General features: G+C 42.9%; 2 protein-coding genes across 8 annotated transcripts in view; one reads left to right on the forward strand and one right to left on the reverse strand.

Annotated features, from left to right (window-relative positions):
- The window catches only part of TPR (translocated promoter region, nuclear basket protein), a 117,980-nt gene extending 105,457 nt beyond the window's left edge, over nt 1-12,523 (reverse strand). For both annotated transcript variants that reach the window (XM_075833453.1, XM_075833452.1), the window contains exons 1-3: nt 12,267-12,523; nt 8,839-8,943; nt 7,921-7,994 (exon numbers count right to left, since the gene is read on the reverse strand). In XM_075833453.1, coding sequence (XP_075689568.1) covers nt 7,921-7,994; nt 8,839-8,943; nt 12,267-12,417 — 330 coding nt within the window. In that variant the 5' untranslated portion in view covers nt 12,418-12,523. The remainder of the gene's footprint in view (nt 1-7,920; nt 7,995-8,838; nt 8,944-12,266) is intronic.
- Nucleotides 12,302-20,373, forward strand: part of ODR4 (odr-4 GPCR localization factor homolog) — a 75,209-nt gene continuing 67,137 nt past the window's right edge. The window contains exons 1-2 of one of the 6 annotated variants that reach the window (XM_075833456.1): nt 12,302-12,597; nt 15,626-15,760. In XM_075833456.1, coding sequence (XP_075689571.1) covers nt 15,662-15,760 — 99 coding nt within the window. In that variant the 5' untranslated portion in view covers nt 12,302-12,597; nt 15,626-15,661. The other 5 variants (XM_075833457.1, XM_075833459.1, XM_075833458.1 and 2 more) reach the window with 5 other exon arrangements.

Genomic DNA, 20,373 nt, shown 5'->3' on the forward strand with positions numbered 1-20,373 from the left:
CCGTCAAAAATGATCGTTTTTATAAATAAAAAAAACACTGCTATTATCTACATTACAGCGCCGATCACATAATGTACAAGATAGGAGTTGTGACAGAGCCTGTTTAACCCCTTAATGACCGGGCATGTTTGTACTTTAATGACCAAGCCAGATTTGTCAAATCTGGTATTTCTGACTTTATCAGAGAATAACTCTGTGAAAGTTTTGAATATCCAAGTAATTCAGACATTGTTTTTTCGTCACATGTTGTACTTTATTTTAGTGGTAAAAAGTAGACTGATACAATTTGCGGAAATTAATTAATAGAAAAATGGAAGAAATTTTGTAAAAATTATCATTTTCCCCTATTTTTAACTGCAATATGTCACATCTGTACACACATACTGTACAATTTTTTTAATTAAATATATATTTCTATCTCTTTACTCTATTTTGGCAGCACTTTTGAAAAAATAAAATAAATTTTCAGCAATTTAGAGGACTTACAAATTGAATAATAATTTTATAAATTTTGAAGTACATTTTGTTTTCCTGCACCAAGCCAGGTTTTCAAAGGTTCATAGGTCTCAGAGTGATGGAAAGCCCCACAAATGACCCCATTTAGAAAACTAGACCCCTTAAGGTATTTAACTAGGGGTATAGTAAGTATTTTGACCCCACAGTTTTTTGCTAAAGTTAATACATAGCAGGTGAAAAAAAAAAAAAAAAAACACTTTTTTCATTAAAGTATTTGTTTGAAGACCGATTTCTTTGTAAAGCAAACATGAAAATGAAGAAACACACCCCAAAATCTATCAGCCTCTTTCTCCTGTTTTCAAAAATATCCACATTGTGGCCCTAATGCGTTGTTTGGACACACGGCAGGGCCCCAAAGGAAGAGAGCACCCGGAGGCTTTCAGGACTCATATTTTGCTTGAAAATATTTTAGGCCCCACTGTACATTTGGAGAGGCTTTGAGCTGCCAGAACGATAGAAACTCCCCATAAATGACCCCATTTCGAAAACTAGACCCCTTAAGGTATTTATCTAGGGGTATAGTTAGCATTTTGATCACACAGGTTTTTGGAATTAGTCTGTAAAAATTAAAATGTACTTTTTTTCTGAAACATAGAAATTTCTATTATTTACAAGGAATAACGAAGAAAATACACCCCAACATTTGTAAAGCAATGTCTCCCGATTACGACAATACCCCATATGTGGTAATAAACTGCTGTTTGGACCCACAGCAGGGCTCAGAAGGGAAGGAGCGCCATTTGGATTTATGATTTTGCTGGAATGGTTTTCAGTGCAATGTCGCATTTGCAATGCACTGGAGGGACCAAAACAATGGAAACCCCCCAATAGTCACCCCATTTTGGAAAAACCTTCAAGGAATTTTTCTAGGCGTATAGTGAGCATTTACACCCCACGGGTCTTTTGCAGAGTTTATTAGAATTAGGGCGCGAAAATTAATATCAAAATTTTTTCCACTAAAATGTTTAATTTTCTCATTTTCACAAGGGATAAAGGAGGAAAAAAAACAACCTTTTTTTATAAAGCAATTTCTCCCGAGTACGGAAATACCCCACATGTGGTCATACGTTTTTTCATTAGAAATGAATTAACCCATTCAGGACTGATCCATTTTTTGCTTTCATATTTTAGATTTTCACTCCCCGCTTTCCAAGAGCCATAACTTTTTTATTTTTCCATCAATAGAGCGGTGTGAGGGCTTATTTCTTGCGGGAGGAGGTGCAGTTCTTATTGGTACCATTTTTTGGTACATAAAAAGTGATTCAAAAGTTGTATTACATTTTTTTTTTTAGAGCGAAGGTGACAAAAAAAAAAAAAATTGCTGGTTTCAATTATTTTTTTTTTTTTTAAGGTGTGCACTGTGCAAATTAAATAATGGTATATTGTAATAGTTCGGACTTTTACGGACGTAGCGATACCAATTTTGTTCATTTTTTTACATTACTTTAGAAGAAAAATGCGAAAAGGTGTTTTGTTTTTCTAACTTTAAAAAAAAAAAATTCTCACTACTAAGAAGTATAATTCTACAAATTTTATTAATCAATCCCCTTAGGGGACTTGATCCAGCGATCATTGGATCGCGGGTACAATACACTGCAATACTAATGTATTGCAGTATATTGTTGTTCTTACAAGCTTCTGTAACAGCGCGATCGCTGTACCTGTCCGTTAGTACCGAGGGGGCCTGCTGTAATACACAGCCGACACCCGCAGCGTATGGAGCGGGCTCAGCACGTGAGCCCGCTCCATACATCAACCGCCGCACCATGACTGGCAATTAAGTCATAGTGCGCAAAGGGGTTAGTGCACAGCGGATGGTGTGAATATTGCAATTTTGCACTGATGTGCCATTTTAGTGCATAATATATTGTGCCCAGTTTGTGCCACAGAAGACAAATACCTCATAAAACGTTAAGCGGGTTCTCTCGGGTATGCTGACGCCATATGTATGAGCGCAAACTGCTGCTTGGGCACGCTGCAGGGCTCAGAAGGGAGGGAACGCCATTTTGCTTATGGAGCGCAGATTTTGCCTGGTAGTTTTTCTGTTTTGGGTTTCGCTGGTATTTCAGTTTAGAATGTGGGGGGAATATGTAATCTGTGCGGAGAACATCAGGGCATAATAAGAGGGTATAAAAATGCGGTAAATAAATAATAATTCATAGATATGTGGCCGGTGTCGCACTGATAAATTGCGCCCGATCTTATCCACTTTTGGGGACACTGCACATTTTGCATCGCCATATTCTGAAAGCCAGAACTTCTTTATTTTTTCACCACCGGAGCTGTGTGAGGGCTTATTTGTTGCGGGACAATCTGTAGTTTTCATTGGTACCATTTTAGGGTACATGTGATTTTTTTTTTATCACTTTTTATTCAATTTTTTTGCAATCCTGAGCAAAAAACAGGAATTCTGACACCGTTTTTTAGGTTCTCATTTTGCGGCGCTCACCGTACGCTATAAATGACATTTTTACTTTATTCTGCGGGTTGGTACGATTACGGCGATACCATATGTATATAGGTTTGGTCCTTTTTTTTTAGCGTTTGCACAATAAAATCACTTATTTATAAAAATAAAAAAATTCTGTGTCACCATATTCTGAGAGACATCATTTTTTTATTTTTTAGTCAAAAAAGCTGTATAAGGGCTTGTTTTTTGCGGGACTGATAGAAGTTTTTATTGGTACTATTTTCGGGTACATGCGACTTTTTGATCACTTTTTATTTACGGAGCGGTGGTGACCAAAAAAAATTGTGATTCTGTCGTAGTTTTTTATTGATTTTTTTTGGGGTGTTCATCGTGCGGGAAAATAACATTACAGTTTTATAGTTGGGGTCGTTACGAACGCGGTGATACAAAATATGTGTACTTTAACATGTTCATTTTTTTCTATAATAAAACTCTTATTATAGGGAAAAAAAGCATTTAGTGTTTATAGAACTTATAACTTTTATTTTTACACTTTTTTTAAAACATTTTTATAACTTTTTTCACTTGTCCCACTAGGGGACACTTAGACTTGCAGCTTTGATCGCTGCTAGAGTACATTACACTACACACGTAGTGTGATGTACTCTAACTGTCATTGTGACGTAACTGTCACTGACAGGAAGCCGAGGAGGAACGGCAGGAGGCTGCTCCTCCGAGGCATCCGTACATGGCAACCCGGAGGTCATTATCTGACCTCCGATTGCCGTGATAAGCATCCGTAGCCCCCACGATCACTTCGTGGGGGCTGCCGATGTGCTTCAAACCACTTAAATGCGGCGACGGCAATCCGTCGAGACTGATGTCTCAGCTGTCTAGGACAGCTGTCAGCGCGCGCCTGTCACTCTGTTTACACAGAGTGAGTTTGAAATGCTGACGAAAATGAACGTCCTGGTGCGGGAACTAGCAGCCGACCATGACGTTCATTTTCATCCTTGGTCGTGAAAGGGTTAAGCAGCAATTTCTCACATTTTAAAGAAAATTTCCAAAACCTATTTTTTTGAGGGACCAGTTCAGATGTGGCTTTGAGGGGCAAAGTGGAGGTGAAATCTATAATTTTTATTAAATTTTTATCTGTAACAGTAAAGGTTTTTTCATAGAAACGCAACTCAATATTTCTTGCCCAGATTCTGCAGTTTTTAGAAATATCCCACATGTGGCCCCAGTGTGCTAATGGACAAACACCGGCATCAGAAGCAAAAGGATCACCTACAGGATTTTGGGCTTACCTTTTTATTAGAATATATTTTAGGCACCATGTCACATTTGAAGAGGTCTCGTGGGGCCAAAAAGATGGAAACACAAATTCGCAAACACCCCCAAGGTATTTATCAAGGGGTATAGTTAGCATTTCAACCCCACAGCTGAACTTATTGAAATTAGACTGTGAAAAAAAAAATCTACATTTTTTTCCATTAAAAGTTAGAAATTATACATTTTTACAAGGCATAAAGAAAAAACATCCAACATTTTAAAAGCAATATCTCCCAATTACGGCAATACCCTATATGTGGTAATAAACTGCTGTTTACGGCAGGGCTCAGAAGGGAAGGAGCACCATTTGGAGCCCAAGTTTGCTGGATTGGTTTTCGGGTGTCATGTCGCATTTGCAAAGCCCCTGAGGGACCAAAACAGTGGAAACCACCCAAAAGGTGACCCCATTTGGGAAACTACAGCCCTAAAAGAATTTATCTAGGGGTATAGTGAGCATTTTGATCCAACAGGTTTTTTGCTGAATTTAGTGGAATTTTTTTTCTCTTTTTCGTTTTTTTACAACATTCATCATGCGGGATAAATATTATATTTTTATAGTTCAGGCCGTTACGGATGCGGTGATACAATTTATGCATAGTTTATGAAGTCCTTTTATTAGAAAAAAAAAAAAAAGGGAAAAAGTGTGATTCTTAATTTTATTACTTGGAACTTCTACTTTGTACAACTTTTTTTTTTTTTTTAGTCCCTCTAGGGACTTGTACAACCAACTGTTGGATCGTTTTTATAATACCCAGCAATACTTCTGTATTGCAAGGTATTATACCGGTCAGTTTCACACTGACAGGCAGCGTATTAGTTCCTGCCTCTGGCAGGACCTATCCGCCTTCTGTAGATGGCAGACCCGGAGGCCTTTCTTAGGCACCCCACAATCGCGTCACGGGGTGTCAATGTTGTTGTAACTCCTTAAATGTGGCGGGCCCTAGTGACCGCCGCATTTAATGGGCAGGGATCGCGGCTGTGATCACGCCCGATGTCTCCCCTCAGTACCAAGGCTGCTAGTAGCAGCTAGTACTGAGATATGCCGGGCTGCAAGGAATGCCTGTGCGCTCCGTAAGGAGCACACGTAGAACAGGCTGCACAAGCACCAACACTGCAGCACGTTAATATACGTGGGCGGGTCGGGAAGGGGTTGATTACCGGGCCTGAAAAGGCCTTAATGACCAGCTACATTTTTCTGTTTTTGCCTCTGCCTTTCAGCAGCCATACCTTTATTGTTTTTTTAATGGACGTGGCTGTATGAGGCCTTTTTAGGCGGGAGAAATATTTTTTTTATTTTTTTTTCTGCGCAGCTTGGGGGTAGAAAAATAAAAAAGAACAAAAAACACTTTTTTACGGTGTGAATACAGGAAAAAGCTAATTTCGGCATTGTTTTTGTTGTTTATTTCGGATTAAGTTTCATGCTAAATAACCTGTTAAATTAAGTCTTCAGGTTATTACGGTCATGTAGATATCTAATATGTGTAGGTTTTCTGTTTATGTAATGTATGGGTAATAAATATGGGTTTGTTTTTTAATCCCATTAAGGGAGAACTTTATTTTTGACTTATAATGTATTAGCATACTCTTGTATGCTAATACATGACCTTCTGTGTTACTGACAGGCTGCTATTCGGGCATGTGCCCTAACAGGGATACTGAGCAGAGAGATTGCTCAGTGTTCGATCGTGTCAACGGGTTGCCGGTGACGCGATCGAAGAGGGGAGTCTCCTTTGATCAAGCGGCCGACAGATAACGCGGCGATCAAGAGGGTTAAGCAGTTGGGGTCGGAAAGCTGCTCTAAGTTCAGGAGATGTAAATAACAGCTCATGGTTAGATGATGAGCGCTCATCAGCCTCCTCTACAGCGATGCCTAAAGACGTAGATATAAGCCAAGCACCTGCACCGTCTGCCGTCAAAAGACGGTGGGCGGTCCTTAAGGGGTTAAGATAGGTATGAATACCATTGAAAATGGTGTATCTAGCTTTAATGGCAACCTTGCCTTGTAAAAGGTGCCCAATTCTACCTGACCAAAAAACTCTAAATGAAGTATTAAAGGGTCATCATTAAAAAAAAAGCAAAACAAAAAAACCTCCACAACACATTAATGGGCAATCATTTTTTATTTTTCACATTTTTTTCGTTACATAATTTCTTTTTAATTCACTCCATGTAAACTGCTAACTTATGTCTTAACCTTCCCCTCTGTGTGCACGGTTATTCCTCACTGCCTTGATAACTTTACATGCTGTCTGACCAGGAAGGCGTTGGGGCTCATTCAGGCGAGAATATAGTCTGTAGTCGACTACGCTATTGATTCCGTCAAAACAACGGAACCCTTGCACAACTGAGACAAAAACCATTGGCACCGGATCAGTCACCATTGAAAATCAGTGGTGATGGAAACGGAAACCTTTGGTTTCCGTTTGTGTCAGTCAGGGTCCAGCTCCGACGGAAAACTCAGACGGAACGGGACCCTGGCGCTGATGTGAACGATGCCGAAGGCACATAATCACGAGAAAGCTAGGGTACAGCTCAGTGATGGGACTACGCCATGTTTATCTAAGCATATCAAAAGAACAATAGAGCTGTCATTTTATTCCTTCACATACTATTCTTTTGAGACTATCTTGAAGATTACAACCTGCTGCAAAGGAGAGAGGTTAACTGACATTAAGCCCCTATTACACCGGCATAGTTGATCGGCGCTCGTTTGCTCCTGTCATACAGTGCTATGGATGGGGATGATGTGTCGTTACACCAACCGCTCATCCCCATACATTATCATGTCGGCAAGCGTCTCTCTGTTTACACAGGGAGATGTGCTGCCGACAACGATATTTTGCTTTTTTAAAACCATACCATCACTAGATGAACAAGCGTTTGCTCATTCATCCGCGGATTGCCGCCCTGTTTACACAGGGCAATTATCGGGACGAGCGTTCTAAGAACCCTTGTCTGCCCAGTGTAAAGGGGCCTTTAGTCTTCACTGCTATTCAGGAGGATAAACACTTTGTGATCCCTGCTAGAGAAGTAGAATCCGTTTCAATACATTTCTAATTGCATATAATTGCCAAAATCAAATAAGTTTCCCATGAAAATTTGAGTTTTCTGACGGAAAGGTCTATATTACTATATCAACGTTAACAAAATAAAATAATTTTACTAGGAGACTCGAACCAGATTGTTGTCTCGACTGCACTTTATACTGCAATACTAACGTATTACAGTATATATTGATTTTGACAGGCTCCTATAAAGCCCTGGCTTAAGCCTAAGGCTTAATAGGTGTACAAAGATAGACACGAGGGCCTCGTCAACTGACCGTGGCATTTAATGGGTTAAACAGGTGATCTTAGATTCCGCCCATTGTAGTGAGGTGTCGGCTTTATTACACAGCCGACACCTGCCAAGTATGGAGCGCACCCGTATATATATATATATATATATACATATATATATATACATATATATATATATATATACATACACATACACACACACACACTTATTTTGTGTATGTATATAAAAATCAACAAACACCTTAGAAAATACATTTAATGTAATAAATATTAACGTAAAATCTAAGGATTAGCCATTTGCTTTAGGCTTGAAGCGCAACATCTGCTAGAGTTTCGTATATCGATAAAAATGAATACACAAACCTGTAAGGCCACAAGGCGGACATTAGACGTCTCGATATCTTTAACTTTCTCATTCAATTCTTTGTGTTCCTCACCTTAAATAGAACATTAAAAACAATGGTTATGCATAGAAAATATATTTACACAGCAGTGAAAATTTAATAAAGCTCAAGGGTCAGTTCAGTTTTATGGAGCGGATTTTGCAGTGGAAACCATGTCTGAACCCGCACCAAAAAAACGCCCAAAATCATCCCCCATTCATTTCAAATATAGGCAGGGGTGTGTTTTGTTTTTTACAACGGGCATGCTTTTGGACACTCCCAGGGAAAAATAGCGGCATGAAATCAATGAGATGCCCGCGGTGATTGCATTAGCTTTAACAGGGCCTTTGCTGAATAAGTTATTTCCCGCATTACTACTTTTTGGCCACTTGTAGTACACTACTAAAATGTTTTTTATAAATACGTTTTGTTTCAAATATGTTTTTCCTCTGCCTGACTTCTCCTTCCATTGAAATTAATGTAAAAACTGGAAAGTCTGAACTGCCAGCTTCCATAGTGCGGGTGGGCTTAGGTTGAGATGGGCTTTTATGCGAACACATGCTGTTTATAGACATTAAGTGGCGATTATGTCCGGTACCATAAATAAGGATCTGATCTTTCTCCAACACAGATTTAGTAAAGTCTGATAAGAAAAACATCGCTGCACGCAGTGCTCTATTTCCAGTCACAGCAGAAACCTTGGTGCAGCCATACAGACCCCAATGTAAGTCAGTGGGCTACGTTGTTGGAAAGATTAGGTACTGCATCGTGGCTTCCATTATAAACAGAAGCCACAGTGCAAATCTGAACAAAGACTAAAGTGTTAAAAATGTAGCAAAATAGAATCTGGAGCTCAAGCAAACACATAGCAAATGCAGCAAGTTCAACATATACGTACATTTCTTATCGAGTTGTTCCCTCAGACTCTGACATTCTTGTGATTCAGAAACAAGACGTTCTTGACATTGAGCTAGCCGCTTCTCAACTTCAAAGTATTGCTGGTCTATTAGGAGGAAACGGTTTGTTAATCAAACATTATTACAGTCACGTCTGCCATTGCAAAGAGTTGGAAACATGTTCTGTAACTGGAAACCATTAAGGGATCAGTCCTCAATTTTTTACCAGAACCGAGCGACAATATAAAGAAGCGATATACATAACCTATTTTTTGGACTATAAAGATGCATTAATTAGACCATAAGACTCACCCATAATTCACTCCCACTGATAGATGGGGGGAGGGGGTAAGTACAAATCTGGGGACAGGAGAGGCATATCGCTCACCTCTCGTCCTAGACTTCTGATGTCCCTCTTAACTGCACACCACAACACTTAAAGCAGGGGCTTCCTAAATCCATGGGGCCGTGTTTATTAGTGAAGATGGGCTTAATGGGGGGGGGGGGGGGTCTTCAGGTTAGCAAAATATTTAAGCCATGGGGACCATAGTGATATATACTTGTCATACATTCTATTTGTCCAACTGATAAGTTCCTCAAGCCTACTAATCGGATTATCCTCAGAATGCCAGTGCTGTAGAGTGAGGGGTGAAGTTTGTATACAGTGGAGTGGAATTAAAGCTTTAGCAGCGGCAATCAAATGTGTGTTCAAATTGGATTTAGCCGAGGTATATGCATTACTTGGCCTAGCAAAGAATCATCTCGATGGCCAATTCAAAATCTGGGTCCGAGACTTGGGTAATTTGCGTGACTTGCTTCAAGAAGGGAGTAATGAGGGGGTAGTGCCACCATATGTGGGCGAGGGTATCCCTGTCTTCCTTACATCTCCCACACAAATTGGAGGAAGAGATATTGCGGAAACGTAGAAACTCAGGGGTCCTTTACCACCTAGTCAGCAACTTAATGGTTTTCTTGAAGGCAGACACAGGTAGAGAAACCATGAGCGCGAGACAATATGAATTTAGTTTCAAAGTCAGACAGTGCGATACTCAGTTCTTTTTCCATGCTAATAAGTAGGTTGACTTGGCTGGACAGTGAGATTTAAAGAGTCTCGGTCACCATATTATAAGTTCCCTATCTCCTATATAAGAAGATCGGCGCTATAATGTAGGTGACAGCAGTGCTTTTTATTTAGAAAAAACTATCTATTTTCACCAATTTATGAGCGATTTTAGCTTTACGCTAATGACTTTCTTAATGACCAACTGGGCGTGTTTTTACTTTTGACCAAGTGGGCGCTGTGGAGAGAAGTGTGAACTCAGGCGAATAGTAAGAGAAAAAAAAAAGTATGGTATATTTAACTAACAAGTAAAGGCCTTTGCATTTTAAAAACGTATTGTTTATTTGCTTCCTAAATGCAATATTAAACTACTTTCTTATTGTCCTACCATTTTACTGTTGTAGAGTTTGTAACTCCTTTACATAGCTGGCTGTCCTGCTGATTCGAACATAGATCTAACAGCACACTGCTCCAGCTCTCTGCTAGAGATAGAAGCAGGGAGAAATCACACACTCCTCAGCATCGCTGTCAGCACAAGTGAGAAAAGATTCCTCATGTGCTGTAGAAGAAAGCAATACAGAGATGAAGTTGTGCGGATACATGAGCTAGTGAACGCAGCAGCATCCTGGACACACAGAACTCACATCCAGAGTATTACTGGGAGAGATCCATTCAGGTGAGAAAAGTCTGAAACTAGAAGCAGGTTGCAAACTGCATATCAGAGTCTAAGGCGATGTTCACACGGGTATTTTGCCGAGGTTTTTGACGCGGAAACCGCGTCGCAAAACTCGGCAAAAACGCCTCCCATTGATTTCAATGGGAGGCGTCGGCGTCTTTTTCCCGCGAGCAGTAAAACTGCCTCACGGGAAAAAGAAGCGACATGCCCTATCTTCGGGCGCTTCCGCCTCTGACCTCCCATTGACTTCAATGAAAGGCAGAGAAAGCGTATTTCGCGCTGTTTTATGCCCGCGGCGCTCAATGGCCGCGGGCGAAAACGGCGCGAAAATAGCCGCCAAAATCGGCGTGCAGGGAGAGGAAAATCTGCCTCCAAGTTCCAAACGGAATTTTGAGGCAGATATTCCTCCCCCAAAATACTCCGTGTGAACATAGCCTTAAAGTGAATAAAGGAATGAAAATTGCAGCCTAAAACTTTTTTTGTAACTCTAGGTAACCACTAACAAAAATAATTTTTAATCAAAGTCAAAGCGGTCCATAGCCAACATAGGAAGTCTTGTCTGCTTCATAGGAGTTCAGCTAAAGGGGGGTTTACACTGGGCGATTATCAGGCAGACAATCGTTCATAGAACGATGCAATAGGGGCTTACGATATCAGGGGTGAATGACCAAGATCTGCCTGGTTATTATACTAAACACCACAACAATGATTTTTTTCTTTTTTATAATAGATGCCTTGAGAATACAGGAGACCCCAAGTTAGGAGAATAGCGCCAGGTTTGTAAATCCAGCAGACTTATGACGGACTCCGCAGTTTTCTTAGAATCTATTACGTATCAGCACAATATTTTTTCTTGCTATTTGGTCTAATAACCCCGTGGATCTGTCAGAATATGCTGGTCTTCAAAAGGACAACTTAATCCAATGAAATATCGGGTTTAAGACTTTTGTTTTACACTAGACCCAAAATCCCATTATTAACAGATCAAACTAGAAAGCACGGCTGATGCATCTTGGGCTTCGTTCACATCTGCATCAGGGCTCCATTCCGGCGTAGCTTCCCATCAGAACGGAGCTCTGACAAACAAATGGAAACCGCAGGTTTTCGCTTGTATCACCATAGATTTCAATGGCGACAGATCTAGAGCAAATGGTTTCCGTTGTGTAAGGGTTCCGTCGTTTTGACGGAATCAATACCGTAGTCTACTGCGCTCCTCATTCCGTCAAAACCACGAAACCATTACACAGCGGTGACAAACAGAAACCATTTGAACCAGATCCGTCCACTATTGAAATCAATGGTGATGCAAGTGGAAACGTATGGTTTCCGTTTATTTCAGTCAGAGCTCCGTTCTGACGGGAAGCTCTGACAGAACGGGGCCCTGGCGCAGATGTGAACGAAGCCTTATTCCATCCAATTCTTGAACACCTTGAAGGAAGAGAAGTAGCACAGCAGGATATGGCACGGATAGAACTGAGGAAGCCCATGAATGGGGAAGAACAGATGTTTATTTGCATTCTTCTGTAAAGAATGACAGACAATACAATTCTGTACGCACTGGGACATATAAATAAAGTAACGAACAACTAACTGGCCACTATTGCTCCAAACCGCCACGAAACGTAGCAGAGTACACGTGCCGCAATAGTAGGAGCGAGAGCGTCACATGACTACACCGCGCCACTATTCCATACCACAGTCCACTCTGAACTTCTCATGCCTGGACTTCATCTGGTCGATCTCGCTCTGCTGCTCCGACAAATGCCGCTCCAGCTTGCTCTGCAAGGCTTTGGGTAGCTTGCCCAACTCGGCCTTCTCCAGGACTTGCTGCAGAACAGCCGCCATCTTGTCGGAAACAGAACCTCCAGGTCACACGAACAGAATAATAAAGCTTACAACTGCCGCGACCCGAGCCCCGTGTGCAGCTGGGAAAAAAAAAAACTATGCTTTTTCGAACCGCTCACCAATAGGGCGACGGCGTGACGTTTAACAGAAGCGACTTCCTATGCAACGCTAAGGATTCTGGTAAATGTAGTTACGGAGCCTGGTCGGCTCATTCTATGTGGGAGTGAAGTACGTCTTCTGTAATGGTGACGTGACGGCCATGTTTCTGTAGACTAGACGTTATTGTAGTGGACGGAAAGTCCTTCAGAAACATGGCGCTTAATAAAAAGAAAACTAGGCAGCAGAGGCTCTAGGGCTCAGGGTCACGTGACGTGGATGACTACACAAGCTGAGTGTAGAGTGACTGCTGGTTAGAACTCACCACAGCGAAGGTAGTCGTGCAGTAAGTAAAACCTGCTAAATGAAGTCGGTATCCTGTCAAATAGTACACCCCTGAGAGACATTATTTCCGGAATAGACGGCTGTGGACGATATGTGGAGCTGGAGCCAGTGAGCAGCCTGAATACTCATGCATAGTTGTCACTGTAGGTCATTTTATTATCTGCATATTTTATTTTTTTAGAGATTCTCTAGCGCATTAGTGCACAAGCTCTACCTGAGCCCCTTTTTCCCAACAGCCCCACAGCTGTGACTTGACACCTCACCATATGGATGCAGACCCCCCAGGCAGGGGCGTAACTAGGAAAGACTGGGCCCCATAGCAAACTTGACTGGGGCCCCCCTCCCGTTGTAGATAGTGCTTTTTTTACAGCCCCCTGTAGATAACGCCATACAGCCCCCTCTGTAGATAGCGCCATACAGCCCCCTCTGTAGATAGCGCCATACAGCCCCCCCCCTGCAGGGAGCGCCATACAGCCCCCCCCTGCAGGGAACGCCATACAGCCCCCCCTGTAGGGAACGCCATACAGCCCCCCCTGTAGGGAACGCCATACAGCCCCCCCCCTGTAGGGAACGCCATACAGCCCCCCCCCTGTAGGGAACGCCATACAGCGTCCCCAACCCCCCAAAAAAATGCAACCTACAGTGTGAAAAGACATGTATCCCCTATACACAGGATAGGGGATACATGTGTGATCGCTGGCAGCGATAGGGAGAACGGGGGACTGAAAGTCCCCTGAAGTTCTCCATGACAAACCTCTGACTTCCGGTGTCTGCGCAGCTCAATAAAAATGAAAGGAGCGCTGGTAACGCATGCGCACAAGTGCGACCGGCGCTCCATTCATTTCTACGGAGCTGCTGACACAGACCCCGGAAGTCCGAGGTTTGTGATGGAGAATTTCAGGGGACTTTCAGTCCCCCGTTCTCCCTATCAATGCCAGCGATCACACATGTATCCCCTGTCCTGTGGATAGGGGATACATGTCTTTTCATACTGTAGGTCGCATTTTTTTGGGGGGTTGGGGACGCTGTATGGCGTTCCCTACAGGGGGGGGGCTGTATGGCGTTCCCTACAGGGGGGGGGGGCTGTGGATAGGGGATACATGTCTTTTGTTTAATGGCAGAGCGGGGAGATACCTCCCTGCTCTGCCGTAGTGTTCAGTGGCGTCGCGCTGTAGCAGCCATATTGGCTGCTAGCGGAGCCTCCGGTCATGGTGGGGGCCTGTGCCGGCAGGTGACACGGGCCCCCTCATGCAGCGGGCCCCGTAGCAGCCGATACGGCTGCTATAGCGGTAGTTACGCCACTGCCCCCAGGATTAGAGTCCCATTGAGCATTCTCAATATTGTCCCAGCCCTATTCATATACATCCACTGCAGCAATCATCAGCACTGGTATTTAGTATGTGGTCCCTGATCGCCTGCAGTACAGACTGTTTTGGTGCCCACTGATCATCTTGGATCACTTAGGAATAAAGTGAAGAGGAGATCTTCCATGTACTTTATGTATTACATTGTGGAAAATCGAAGGCCGAGTAAAGGAGAATCCTGGCACTGTCCTAGCAGCCCTAGCGGTGTTTATCATCTATCAGCAGGATGGAGGTAGTAGTTCAGGTGGCGGATATGCCGTGAGCTGGCAGTGATACGATGCAAGTCTGATCAAAAGGAGTAATGTTCTGATAATGACCAGATGTGTGTATTACGGAGCCCTCTACAGTACTGCAGCGCCACCATGTGGGGGAAATACTACATTGGAGGATTCACACACACAGCATCTTGCTGCGTTTTTCATGCCGTTTTTCGCTTCATTCAAAAACATGGCGGAAATATGTTACGTTAAAGTCTATAGTGAAATATAGAAACCCGTACATACAAAGCGTTTTAGTTGGTGGTGTTTTTTTTTTAGGTCAGGGTTTTTCTTTTTCAAAATGCCGCATGCTCTGGTTATGGTGGTTTTTCTGGTGGTTTTCCCGTAGGCTTCCTTATAGGTCTTCAAAATCTGCAGAAATTGTTTAAAAAAAAAAAAACAGAAAATATAGTGGCCCACGTTTTTGCTAATACTGTCTAAGGGCTAGTTCATACTGAGTTTTTTTTCACGGTGTATTTGACACGGAAACGGCGCCAAAAATGGCCAAAGTAGCCTCCCATAGATTTCAAGCGGAGGCGTTTTTTTCCCGCGAGCGGAAAAACGCTCGCGGGGAGAAAAAAACGACCTGCTCTTTCTTCCCACGGTTCTGTCTCTGACCTCCCATTGAAATGAGTCGGAAATAGAGAAAGCGTTTTTTTGCGGCGTTTTTTTGCCCGCAGCGCTCAATGGCTGTTGCTGAAAAACGCCCAAAGTGCAGGCAGGGCAAAATCTGCCTCAAAATTCCTGGCAGATTTTTCTGTCTTCAAAAAACTCAGTGTAAACATATCCTAATAGTTAGACAACTTAAACTTAGACCAGGCTGGCGCAAAATGCACGAAAATGCTGTATGATTTTGGCGCATCCTGCATGACCTGTTAGACGCTTTTCCGTATACCACTTTTAAATGGGGTTATTTTTGCCCGTTTTTTTTTGGCGCATTTTTAGCACTTTTTAAAAATTGTCAAGTGTCTAGTGAGTAAAACGTAAAAATTTGGCAAATTTGTATTTTTTATTTTTACATTTGCTTGACTTGTTTGTGAAGGGATATTTCCCATCATGATGCCTTGCTTTAATATTTTATCATATGTCATTATAGTGTGTGTGTTTTTGCTTCTATACTTTTAATGGATATTGTCTATTGTACAGATCTGTTAACAAAAGACTAGATGAAAGCTTTTCATCATGGGGAGAAGTTACTATGTGGATGAAGCAGTAGAAAAGTATTTTACAAAGATTATTCAACAGGAAAAGTCTTATGTGACGGGACTCCTTATAGGACATGTAAGTACAACTCTTGAAACATAACTTTATCTTATACCTAAACTATATTACTGGAATTTATCACACCCCCCTTTAGGCTGAGTTCACACAGGGCGGATACGCTGCGAAAAAGGGAATTCCGGGTGAAGAAACCGCACCACACTGTGGTGCAGTTCTTCGCCCGGAATGTCCGCTGCGGAAAACTACAGCTCTTAGCCGGCCTGCTAGCATGACTTTTCATCCCAGGAGACCGCTGTAGCCTGTGATTGGCTGCAGCGGCTGTCACATGAGATAAAGCGTCATCCCAGGAGGCCGGCCACCTGACATCATCCAGACCGGCCTCTTGGGATGACCATCGCTACAGCCTGTGATTGGGGCGGGTCCCACCGCAAAAACGCAACGGAGGCCATTGCAGGAGGCCGGGTGTACCAGGACCAGCTGGGGGGACCGGGAACGCCTTGCTATGGGAGCACCAGGGTAGGTGAGTACAGTGTTTTGTTTTTTATACTAGGCTGTTTTCCACACAGAAAAATCCGCTACGAAGCATCAAAATCATCACCATTAGTTCGGACTCTGTGTCGGTTTTGCAGCAGGATTTTCCTGGACTGTTTGCTGCTGAAAACTACAGCTCTTATGTAATGGCAGGAAGGAGGTGAAGGGAAAGTGAGCCCTAATCTACCCACCGCCCTGTCCCTGCCTACTTGCAACGACCCGCCCTAGGCGACGGGGTACAACTGGGCGGCGGTCCCTACGCTGTCTAAGTGCACGGGAGAACAAACAGGGAACACGCAAGGGAAGGGGCAGTAGCCACGGAACGCCGCGAGGAAACGGATCGGTGAATGAGTCAGTCAGGATGTAGTGGAGTATACAAACGTGAGCACGGAGAAAGAAGCAAGCCAGGGGCAAAGCAAAGCAGGTTAAGCGGAACTGCAGCAAGGCAGAAGCACGGCAGAAGCAGGCTGGAGCAAGCAGCAGTGAGGCCAGGAATCCAGAAGAATTACAAGCACTGAGGAAGAGAACACGGCAGGTAATAAAGGACAGGGGGCGGAGCTAACTCCGACTGACCAGGCCGCGATAGGCTCTCCTACTCCTGAGCCTGCCACCCTGGTTGGTGGGAGATGGTGTCAGTCGAACAGGTCTGGCCTCAGGTGTGGATTGATTAATCCCAGAAGTATACCTAGACATAGTACCTGGCAGATCCCTAACATCTTAGCCGACATTTCATCGCAGGAGACCACTGCAGCCTGTGATTTGCTGCAGCGGCGGTCACATGAGAGAGAGCATCATCCCAGGAGGCCGGCCCTCTGACATCATCCAGGCTGGCTTCTTGGGATGACTATCATCCCATGTGACCATCGCTACAGTCTGTGATTGGCTGCAGCGGTCACATGGGATGAAACGTCATCACAGGAGGCCGGCCTGGAGGAAGAAACAGACTCCTGGGTAAGTATAAGAGGTTTTTTTTCTGAGTAGCGTTTTTTGCGGCGGAATCGCTGCGAACCCACTGCAAAAAAACGCAACAACAGCGGTTTGTTGCGGGTTTTACCTCCCTATTGAATTTAATGGGGAAAACCTGCAACCAATAAGCAGCGTTTACGCAATTACAATTGACATTCTTCGTAATAAAATTCCGCACCGCAAGTCTATTTTTCCGCTCAGTATTTACGCAGCATGTGGATAAGATGTTTTATCTCATCCGCTTTGCTGCTACTGTATTTGCTGCAGGTTTTACGCAACGCACAGTATTTATGCAATGTGGGAACTGACCCTAAAACCCAATAGTTGCCGATTTTGCTGCGGATTACCTGCAAATCCGCAAGCCTAGATAGTAAAATAAGTTTAAAATTAAAAAAATCAAAATCACTGTACTCCCCTACCGTGGTGCTCGCAAGGCAACGCTTTCCTGGTCCCAGGCTGGTCTCCCTACACCCGGCCTCCAGTGATGACGTGTCGACACGTGCCCGCTTCAGCAGTCACATGTGACAAAATGTCATTGCAGAAGGCCGGATGTACCAAGACCAGCCAGGGGGACCAGGAACGCCTTGCCATGGGAGCACCAGGATAGGGGATTACAGTGTTTTTTTTGTGCTACGCTGTTTACCGCAGCGAAAAATCCGCTACGAAGCATCAAAATCAGCACGATTAGTTTGGATTCTGTGTCGGTTTTACTGCAGAATTTTCCACAGAAAATCTGCCCCGTGTGTATGTATCTTTGATACGCACTGAGATGATGTCATGAATGGCAATCTGTATGAAGAAGCGCTTCTGCTCGTAACATCCGGGGATATTTTGGTTTATGCCATCATGAAAAACCTTTATCTTATGTCCAGTTCCAGAAAACTTTTTACCCATAAATGACAATCCCAAACCTTGGTGTAACCTTAATGACCGGGCCTGAAAAGGCCTTAATGACCAGCTAAATTTTCAGTTTTTACCCGACTACATTTCAGCAGCCATAACTTTTTTTATTTTTTCATGGACGTGGCTGTATGAGGCCTTGTTTTATGTGTGATTGAAGGAACAGGGGGAGTAGGAAAAGTAGTGTGTTTCATAGATGTAAAAAATAAAAAATACTTTATTATTAAATTGTTATTAAAAACAATGTTGGATGTAATTTACGTTGCGCCAAAGTCCCCTAGATTGGCACAATATGACAAATTATGTCTAAATTAAATTGCTCCAATTCTATAGTAGTATATTGATTTATATAGACGACTGACCTCTCAGTGTTAGTGAGAAAACAGTCAATTGCAAGCAAAAAATTAAGGTTCCTCCAACGGGCTGTAGATAAAGCCCAGCGATGGGGAAACCCCTACATCAATCTTGCTGCAATGGGTTCCATGTACATGCATATAACTGCATAGATTGCATGCACAAATATCCTGTGTGAGCAGACACGACACAGCAGAGTCGAAACCGCTGCGTGCCAGCAACTACACAGGAGTAGGAAAGGAACAAGCCACAACAAGTGACAGCACTGTTGAATTGCCTAGATAGTGACCTGTGAATGATGTATCAGCAAATACTCTGCCCTGTCAGGCAGTCAATGACTTGCGAATCACAGCTTGTGTGTTATCATGTATGTGTATCTCAGCATAGCAGAGTTGAAACTGCTATGCTGTGACAGCTCTGCAAGGGGGAGTAACAGATCGGCCGTGCTCCCGGACGGGCGGCCACACAGGCAGTGTGCCTAAACAACGAGCTCCAGTGCCTTGCAGGGGTGAGTACTCTGCCTGTCAGGCAGTTAGTATACTGAAGCACAGTTTCTTTATTATTTATTATGTAAGTTGAGCTGCCAGGTCATTCACACACACGTGATGAGCGCTGGGGGAAGGAGAGCCGCTATCAGCTGTCTGTGTACGGACTTTACTCAGACACAGCTCGGCTCCGTTCCCCTGTGCAGCGCAAACTAAATCAGCTGCTCAGCGTGCAGCCTCGGCAGGCCATTGTCCCTAACTAAAGCAGATATTCTGCAGGGTAGATGGTGAATAGAACTGCTAGTAGGCAGTACGGAGCAATATGTGGGAGAAACTGTATTATTTTTTTCGCAGTTTGGGGGCTAGAAATTTTTTTATTTTTGCGGCATGAATATAGGAAAAAACTATTCTCGCCATCGTTTTTCGTGTTGTTTTTTTTTTTTTTATCCTGTTCACGTTTTATGCTAAATAACCTGTTAGATTAATTCTTCAGTTTATTACAGTCGCTTAGATACCTAATATGTGTAGGTTTTTTGTTTTTATTTAATGTAGGGGCAATAAAATATATTTTATGCAAAATAATGACTTCTTTTTTTGGGACATTTTTTTGAGTTAATTTTTTTTGTTTACTTTTTTTGCCTAGACTGGAAACAATTGCACAAAGTATATTCGAAAGTTGTAGAAGTGATGAAGCATTATTTATATAAAAAGTAACTGCACTTTTTTATCAAACTTTTGATGTGTCATAGGGCCATATCGGTGGGAATCCGGGTGCTGAGATCCCCACCGTTGATGAAACTCACATAGACGTTCTATGAGCCCATCTTCAGGCTGACTGGGAGCGCCGATCACAGCCAAAGGTGCAGGGCGCTCAGCTGCGCGCTTCTGAACTTTTGTTTCAGCAACGGTGGGGGGGGTGAAACAACAAATGAGAACAAGGAGTCAAGATGCTGTATATAATAGAAAAAAGTATACATTTTATTCATTACAATATCACACGAGGAAATATGTAAAAACAATATGAGGATCTAAAACAAGGTCCATATGTGGACCACCCCACAAGATGACATTATTGCCATGGATATGGTGTTAGTATCAATAGAGTATAATACATGTATATGTAGCATACAAAAAAGAGGAACCCATCAGTCATTTAAACATGGTACAAAGTTACCAACAAATTACTGTTAAACACATTAGAATTCAAACGTGACAGAAAATGGAAGGAGCGTATGCAACTAATGTCAGTCACAGATCAAGGGGGTATGACCTGGAATGTGAGTCAAAGCCCGCCTGGTCTGATAGATAGTAATGAATATACACGTCCAACTCAGTAAAAGTGTTTAGCAGAATCCTATGACAAATCCTATGTAGCAAACCTTACCCATGAAGGTGGGTGTAGTCAAGTGGTCCACAAAGTAAGACAACGCCCCGACA

This window comes from Rhinoderma darwinii, chromosome 7 (assembly GCF_050947455.1).
Source record: "Rhinoderma darwinii isolate aRhiDar2 chromosome 7, aRhiDar2.hap1, whole genome shotgun sequence".
NCBI lineage: Eukaryota > Metazoa > Chordata > Amphibia > Anura > Rhinodermatidae > Rhinoderma > Rhinoderma darwinii.